Source organism: Vulpes lagopus, chromosome X (assembly GCF_018345385.1).
Source record: "Vulpes lagopus strain Blue_001 chromosome X, ASM1834538v1, whole genome shotgun sequence".
Taxonomy (NCBI): domain Eukaryota; kingdom Metazoa; phylum Chordata; class Mammalia; order Carnivora; family Canidae; genus Vulpes; species Vulpes lagopus.
In genome coordinates, this window is record NC_054848.1 from 49,998,342 (window position 1) to 50,007,611 (window position 9,270).

Consider the following 9,270-nt stretch of genomic DNA (forward strand, 5'->3'; position numbering starts at 1 on the left):
TAATCCTTCTGTGTCTCCATTTGTTATGCAAAATAAGGACAACAATAATAGTGCCTTACAATGCAAGAAAATCCACCTCAGGGTTCATGGTGGTAAAAAATATAAATATCTCATGGGAAAGCACTTCTACAAATGTGAAGATGTTACTTAATTTCAAGGTATTATTTAAGTAAGGACTCACTTTCTATTCCAATTTATAAAGCACATGAACATTTTGTCATGAGGTTGGTCACACTCTATAAACTGTGGATATCAAATAATAAGCATTATTAGAGACAGTTTGCAGTATCAATTGCAGTATCAGTTTTGCACCTGAACTTCAATTGAATCAGAGAGCCATTTTATAAGGGAATGCACCATGTCTATACACAATTGTAACTGGAAATGTAATCCCATACATTGTAGAGTCAAGACTCTTCCAAAGAGTCATTAACAGTGGAAGTAAATATGCTTGTTGGAATAGGCAGTTTTCAATATTCTTTTACTGATCTATGTTTATACAATGAATGGCTATTACTCTGAGAAATAATGAGAATTTGAAGATACCAATCTTACCTATGTTTCAATAATGGAAAAATAGTTTTAGATTATTGGCCAAATATACCACAGTTATATACTTGCTTAATCTCAAATAAAAATGTAAATTCATTTGAAGATTCCTTCTTTTACATACTTTTTTAGTATACCAAGATCAGAACCTATTCAGATCCTATTTAGCCCTACATAACATTACTGTGAATTTTAACAAGATATTCCTCATTTGTAAGTGTATATATATATATATATATATATATATATATATATGTAAATACACATTTATATATACATATATTAAATACAATCAATTTATGATCCATATTTTTCATTTATTTAATATTTTCCCAAGGTATACTAATACTATAATAAAGAAATAGCAAATATGTTGTATAACATTTAACTATTTTCTGCACCTTATTACAGTTTCTGTGACCTTTTTAAGAATGAAACATTGTGACACTTTGATGGCTCAGTTGGACATCTGCTTTCCACTCAGTCATGATCCTAGGGTCCTACAATAGAGCTCTGCATCAAGCCCTGCATTGGGTGCCCTGCTTGTCAGGGAGTCTGCTTCTCTTTCTGTCTGCCTGCTGCTCCCCCTGCTTGTTCTCTCTCTCTTTCTGTCAAATAAACAAAGAAAATCTTTTTAAAAAATGAAAAAAAGATAAAAGATAAAAATTGAACTACCTAAGATCCAGCAATTGTACTATAATTGTACTACTAGGTATTTACCAAAACAATACAAAAATACTAATTTGAGGGGAGACATGCAGCCTGATGTTTATAGTTGCATTACCTAGAATAGTCATATTATAAAAAACCCAAATGTCCATCAACTAATGAATGGATAAAGAAGATGTGAGATATATATATACCTGCCTTCAGCCCAGGGCCTGATCCTGGAGTCCCAGGATTGAGTCCCATGTCAGGCTCTCAGCATGCTCCTCCCTCTGCCTCTCTCTCTCTCTATCTCTCAAGAATAAATAAAATCTTTAAATATATATATAAATATATATATATATATAAATATATATATAAATATATATATATATATAAATATATATAACTCATCATTGGAGGTATATATATATAATATAAAAGTATATTATATATAATATATATTATATATATTTATATATTAGAGTGTATTATATATATATATATATATATATATATATATATATATACCTCCAATGATGAGTGGCGCTGGAGAGTATTATGCTAGCAAAATAAAGCAGTCAGAGAAAGTCAAATACCATATGATTTCACTCATATGTGGAATTTAAGAAACAAAACAAAGGAGCATAGGGAAAAGAAGAGAGGGAGAGGCAAACCGAGAAATATATTCTTAACTATAAAGAATAAACTGATGGTTACCAGAGGGGAAGTTGGGGGGGGGAATGGATTAAATAGGTGATAGGGATTAAGGAGTACAGTTGTTGTGACTTCACCACATGTTGTATGTAAGTATTGAATCACTATATATCATACCCTAGAAAATAATATTACACTGTACATAATTGGAATTTAAATAAAAACTTTAAATAGGGGGAAAATAGCCATATGATCATTTAAATAGGTGCATAAATAGTATTTTACAAAGTACAACATCCATTCATTATAAAAACCCTAAAAAACATAGGTTTAGAGGGAATATATCTCAAATTAATAAAGGCAATATATGAAAAACCCACAGCTAACATGATCCTCAATAGGGAAAAATTGAGAGCTTTCCCCCTAAGGTCAGGAACAAGACATGTATGTCCACTCTCACCACTATTATTCAACATAGAACCAGAAGTCATAGCCACAACAATCAGACAATAAAAAGAAATAGAAGGCACCCAAATCAGTAAGGAAGAAGTAAACTTTCACTATTTACATATGACATGATATTCTATATAGAAATTCTGAAAACCTCCAAAAAAACTGCTAAACTGATAAATGAATTCAGTAATGTTGTAAGATACAAAATCAGCATACAGAAATCTGTTGCATTCCTATACACCAATAATGAAGCAGCAGAAAAAGAAATTAAGAAATGAACCCCATTTACACTTGCACCAAAACCATTCTTATACACCAATAATGAAGCAGCAGAAAAAGAAATTAAGAAATGAACCCCATTTACACTTGCACCAAAACCAACAATAACCAATATATTATTCCTAAATAAACCTAACTGAAGAGACAAAAGAGCTATACTTTGAAAACTATAAAACACTTATGAAAGAAATTGAGGAAGACACAAAGAAGTGGAAAAATATTCTATGCTCATGGATTGGAACAACAAACATTTTTAAGAAGTCTGTGCTACTCAAAGCAATCTACCATTTATTGCAATCCTTATCAGAATATAAACAGTATTTTTTACAGAGCCAGACCAAACAATCCTAAAATTAGTATGGAAACACAAAATACCCTGAAAATCAAAGCAATCTTGAAAAATGAAAGCAAAGCTGAAGGCATCACAATTCTGAGCTTCAAGTTCTGTTAGAAAGCTGTAGTAAACAAAACAATATGGTACTGGCACAAAAATAGAAACATAGATCAATGGAACAGAATAGAAAACCAGAAATAAACCCACAATTATATATGGTCAGTTACTCTTCAATAAATCTGGAAAGAATATCCAATGGGAAAAAGTTTCTTCAACAAATGGTATTGGGCATACTGGACAACAACAAGCAAAAGAATGAAACTGGACCACTTTCCTACCCCATACACAAAATAAACTCAAAATGGATTAAAGACCTAAATGAGAGACCTGACATCGTAAAAATTCTAGAAGAGGACACAAAACAGTAATGTCTCTGACATCCACAGCAAATATTTTTCTAGATATATTTCCTGAAGCAAGGGAAATAAAAGCAAAAATAAACTATTGATACTCCATCAAAATACAAAACTTCTGCACAGTGAAGGAACAATCAACAAAATTAAAAGGCACCCTAAGGAATGGGTAAAGATATTTGCAGATGATATATCTGGTAAAGGGGAATTATCCAAAATATGTAAAGGATTTATACAAATTAATACCAAAAAACAAATAATCCCATTAAAAAATGGGCAGTAGTCATGAACAGACATTTCTCCAATGAAGACATATGGATGGCCAACAGACACATGAAAGATGCTCAACATCACTCATCCTCAGGGAACCAGAAATCAAAAATACAATGAGATATCACCTCACCCCTGTCATAATGGCTAAAATAAAAAACACAAGAAACAAGTATTGGCAAGGATGTAGAGAAAAAAGAACTCCTTGCACTGTTGGTGGGAATGCAAAATTTTGTAGCCACTGTGGAAAACAGTATGGAAGTTCCTCAAAATAGTTAAAAATAGAACTACTATCCCCAGTGGTATATCCCCCCAAAATACAAAAAAAAAAATGCAAACACTAATTCAAAAAGTTACATGCACCTGTGTGTTTATAGCAGCATCATTTCCAGAATATGGAAGCAGCCCTAGTGTCCATAGATTGATGAATGGATAAATAAAATGTAGTGTATATACATACAATGGAATATTCTTCAGCCATAAGAAAGAGTGAAACCTAGTACAACTGAAAGTAATATGGCACTGTATGTGATTTGGAATTAAAACAAAAACTTAAAAAATATATTTATACCAAAAAATGAAATCTGCCATTTGCAATGACATGAATAGAGCTAGACAGTATAATGCTAAATGATAAAAGTCATTCAGAGAAAGAAAAATATCATATGGTTTCACTGTTATGTGGAATTTAAGAAACAAAACAAATCAGCAAATGAAAAAAATTGAGAGATAGACCAACCAAAAAACACTCTTATCTATAGAGAACACACTCTTGGTTACCAGAGAGAAGTTGGGTGGTGTGGATAGGTGAATAGGTGATGAGGAATAAGGAGTGCACTTTTCTTGATGAGTATTTGTGAATAATATTTCTTTATTAAAGAGGGGGCCCGCAAAGGCAAACATGCTTAAGGCCAATGATGCAACCCTAATGTCAGTAGGATTACTACATTCACTTACAACACTATATGAAGCTAGCTCTTTATAGCACTTGAGAACATATAGACCCCAGTCCTCTGAGTATCAGCTGTTTGCATGATGTGCCAAATAAGTAAGTCAGAGTGGTGGTCAGAGCTGTGTTGTGGAGTTGTCTGCCAGCTTCTGAACAGGGTCCCAACTTCATCTGAGAGTAGATTCTGACCCTGCTCAAGTCCAGCCTGTATGCTTTCTTTCCTCAGCAGTTAAGAGGCCAAAAGTAAAGGGGTTCAGTACTCAACATGCTACAGCTTTATTTCTCCTTAATTGTGGCTTTCCTTCAGGCAGAAGGCAAAAATGTAATGTACGGAATGATGCCTTACCTTTCTCCTGGCAGGCACATCCTCAGCATACTGCTCTGTTTTCTTCAGCAGCCAAAAGATGGTCCTTCCTCCAAAGGGCAAAACAATCATCAAGAATGCTAGGATATCAGTGTTATTTTTCACTCTTCATGGTAGTTTTTGAAACTTAGATGTCATTGAATCCAGTTCCTTCACTTTATGGAAAACTGAAGTCCCAAGGAGAAGGTGACTAGTCTAAGGTCACAATCCAAATTGGTACCATAGCCAGGAATAGAGGCCACTTCCTCTCTAAGGGCAAATAACATATTCATCTAGTACAAACATCTGTACTTGTAATATGAGGATAATGCTGGTAATTTCCAAAGATGGTTTCTACTCTGTGGCATATAATCTATATTTTGACAGATCAAGATATTCTACGTAAACTGGAGAAAGAAAAGATTCTTGTCTTCACACCATCCCGAAGGGTCCAGGGCAGAAGAGTTGTCTGTTATGATGACCGGTTCATAGTCAAATTGGCTTTCGATTCTGATGGCATCATTGTATCTAATGATAACTATCGAGACCTTCAAGTTGAAAAGCCAGAATGGAAGAAGTTTATAGAGGAGCGGTTGCTGATGTATTCCTTTGTGAATGACAAGTACGTTGCTTTCAGTAGGCTCTGAATAACCTAAATCCAAGTTTAACTAGGAATAGATTATTTCATTTCAATAAACATTTACTAAACATTTACTGTGTACCGTGCATTATGCTGATTGGCATGGGGATAAGATGCTGAATAAGAAACAGGACTCACCCTTAAGAGTCTCAAAGGGTAGTGAAGAGAGAGAAAGAGAACCAAAATGTGTTGTGATAAGCAGTATGGTTAGAATTTTTAAAATTTCTTTGTCTACATGAAATGATAGGAAAAAAGCCTCAAACAGGAGATGACATTTGAGGTGAAGTTTACAGACAGCAAAAAGGGGACTACTGGGCATTACAGGTAAAGGGGCTATCATGAATAAAGGTATAAAGATGTGAAAGTGGGTTTCATGTTGGGGAACCAGCAGGTATGCCATTATGGTTGAAACATATAGTCTACAGAAGAATCATACACTGGAAAAATAATCTCTCTGTGTGTGTGTGTGTGTGTGTGTGTGTGTGTGTGTGTGATCAAATGAGAATGGAGGGAGGAACTGCTGGCTTAGCTTGAGGCAAAAAGGGCAATTAGAAGGCTGTGACAATGAAAGTCTGAACTCATAAAGGGGGTTGAAAGGAAGACATTTACCTCTTACTATTTGCTTTCAGATTTATGCCTCCAGATGATCCTTTAGGACGTCATGGCCCAAATCTTGAAAATTTCTTGAGAAAGAGACCTGTTGTTCCGGAGCACAAGAAGCAACCGTGCCCTTATGGTGAGTACCTATGTGCGGAACTGAGTTCTATACTATGGGAAACATAAGGACTATATAGATACTTACCTCTCAAAGATTTCCTTTTCAAATGGAAAATCCTAACTTGTCCCCTTCCTGTGACTTAATGTCTCTGTCTTTATGTATTTTCGGTTAGGCATTTAAAGAATCATCCTAGAAACTGCACGAGGAAAAGGTAACTAGAATTGAAGGGAAGATAAGTTGTTACTTGTTTAAATAATGCATGTGTTTTAGCTGCCTCCATCTTAAGTGGTGTTACTGGAGGCAGGGAAGTACAGAAACCCACATGGCCTATGGAAGCAGAAAGGGTAATGCCAAATTGGATTTGGCCCTAAGAAGGACATGTCTCTTAAGCAGGTGATTGCACTCTCTGTCAACTAATAATACTCTTTTCTTCAGTTCTGTATGTTCCAGTTTGCTTCCAAACTTATTTTTCATTTGCTTTTTTAAAATATAGTTTTCTAGAGTGCTTTTATGATCTTAAGTCCCTCTGATACAAAGTTTGTGAGCCTAACAGTGCAACATGGGCTGCCTGGTCTGAGGCTACTTTGGATGATCACTCTTTTTGGATAATCACATATTTATGGGACATCTTGGATTTTTTTTCTTTTTCTCAATTAACTTTTATTTTAATTATAGAGTACTTTCATTTAATCTACATTATCTTCATTTAATCTACACAGTGTCTGTATAATATAGGCATAATTATGGACTTTTATATGGAAGAAGAAATTGAGGCTCAGAAAGTAAAGTCACTTACCAAAGTTACATGGCTAGTAAGTAACATAGCTGGAATTGAAATTCAAGTCTGACTGGCTACCAAGCATGTGTTTTTGGCATAGCACTATGCTGCCTGTTGCTACCCTATACCACCTCAGCATGCAGGTTATGCCTAGACAAAATTGTGAGTTATAGGAAAATGAAGGCTGTTCAACTCTCAGTTCTTAGCTTTTACACTGAAGTTTCCTCTCCAGCTTTCCACTTCTCCCCTCTCCCTTCCAGCATATGATGCCTCGTTGATGTTGTCCTGCCTCTCATCTTCATGGACAGTTAATTTTCTTCCTTAATCCCAAACAGTAAAACTCTAACCTGAGTAACCAGATTGTTACAACAGTTTCTGACATATTTGCACTGGTATGAGAGAGAGTCTTACCCCAAGGCATTATTTTTCAGGCAAAAAATGCACCTATGGCCACAAGTGCAAATACTACCATCCGGAGCGGGCCAATCAACCACAGCGTTCCGTGGCTGATGAGCTCCGCATCAGTGCCAAACTGTCCACAGTGAAAACCGTGAGTGAAGGCACCCCGGCCAAGTGTGGCACAGGGCTGTCTAGTGCCAAAGGTGAGACAACCTCAGAAGTCAAACGTGTGACCCCCAAGCGCCAGTCGGATCCCAGCATCCGGTCCATGGCTGTAGAGCCTGAGGAATGGCTGTCGATTGCCCGTAAGCCTGAGGCCAGCTCTGTCCCCTCACTTGTGACCGCCCTAAGTGTCCCCACAATCCCACCCCCCAAAAGCCATGCAGTGAGTGCACTCAACACCCGTTCAGCCAGCAGCCCAGTGCCAGGATCCTCTCATTTCCCCCACCAGAAGGCCTCACTGGAGCACATGGCTAGCATGCAGTATCCCCCAATCCTGGTAACCAATAGCCATGGGACTTCTATTAGCTATGCTGACCAATATCCAAAGTTTGAGTCCTTGGGGGACCATGGCTACTATTCAATGTTAAGTGACTTCTCCAAACTGAACGTCAACAGCATGCATAATCGAGAGTACTACATGGCTGAAGCAGACCGAGGAGTATATGCCCGGAATCCCAACCTCTGTCCTGACAACCGTATGAGCCATACCAGGAACGACAACTATTCCTCTTACAACAACCTGTACTTGGCTGTAGGTGATAGCCATCCTGAGGGCAGTTTGAAGCTGCATCGTTCGGCATCTCAGAACCGTCTTCAGCCTTTTCCTCATGGTTACCATGACGCCTTAACGCGAGTGCAGAACTATGGCCCAGAGGATTCTAAGCAAGTCCCCCACAAACAGTCAGTTCCCCACTTAGTTCTGCAAGCCCAGCACCCAGCAACTGGCGTATGCTCCAGTGGTCCTGGAGACTACTCTATGCCTCCCAATATCCATCCTGGGGCAACCCCCCAGCCAGGACGTGCCCTGGTAATGACTCGGATGGACAGCATTTCTGACTCCCGCCTCTATGAGAGCAACCCCATGAGGCAAAGGAGACCTCCTCTGTGCCGGGAGCAACATGCCAGCTGGGACCCATTGCCCTGTGCAACCGATTCCTATGGCTACCACTCTTATCCCTTGAGTAACAGCCTCATGCAACCATGCTATGAGCCAGTCATGGTACGGAGCGTGCCTGAAAAGATGGAACAGCTTTGGAGAAATCCTTGGGTTGGAATGTGCAATGATAACAGGGAGCATATGATCCCAGAGCACCAGTATCAGACTTACAAGAACCTCTGCAATATTTTCCCTTCAAACATTGTTCTTGCAGTGATGGAGAAGAATCCCCACACAGCAGATGCCCAACAACTGGCAGCTTTGATTGTTTCTAAGCTTAGGTCTGCTCGTTGACATGACATAGAAGTTAATCCTTTATACAAATATAAATACTAATAATGCATTAATACCATGATGAGTAACTAATAATTTTGTGTTGCGCTTTACAAGTTACAGTGTTTGTTATTTGAAGCTCAAAACAACCTTGTAAGATAAATCTTACTGATGTCTTATTTTCTAGAAAAAGAAACTAAATCTCATTGAGATTAAGTTACTTGCCAAGGTCACACTGCTAGCAAGTGACCAAATCATGACTCATACTCAAGTCCTCTGACTCCAAGTCCCATGCTTTTTTGCACAGCATCATGCAGGCAATGGAGGACAAAACTCAGGGGGAGAAGGTCTAACTGCAAGAATCTCCCAAGGGATTCCATTACCAACATTTTCTTAATCACATATTCTATA

General features: G+C 37.5%; 1 protein-coding gene across 1 annotated transcript in view; it reads left to right on the forward strand.

Moving 5' to 3' along the window:
- Window positions 1-8,902, forward strand: part of ZC3H12B (zinc finger CCCH-type containing 12B) — a 77,339-nt gene extending 68,437 nt beyond the window's left edge. Inside the window, exons 3-5 of the mRNA XM_041741578.1 lie at window positions 5,280-5,514; window positions 6,162-6,268; window positions 7,460-8,902. Coding sequence (XP_041597512.1) covers window positions 5,280-5,514; window positions 6,162-6,268; window positions 7,460-8,880 — 1,763 coding nt within the window. The 3' untranslated portion in view covers window positions 8,881-8,902. The remainder of the gene's footprint in view (window positions 1-5,279; window positions 5,515-6,161; window positions 6,269-7,459) is intronic.
- The last annotated feature ends 368 nt before the right edge of the window (window positions 8,903-9,270 follow it).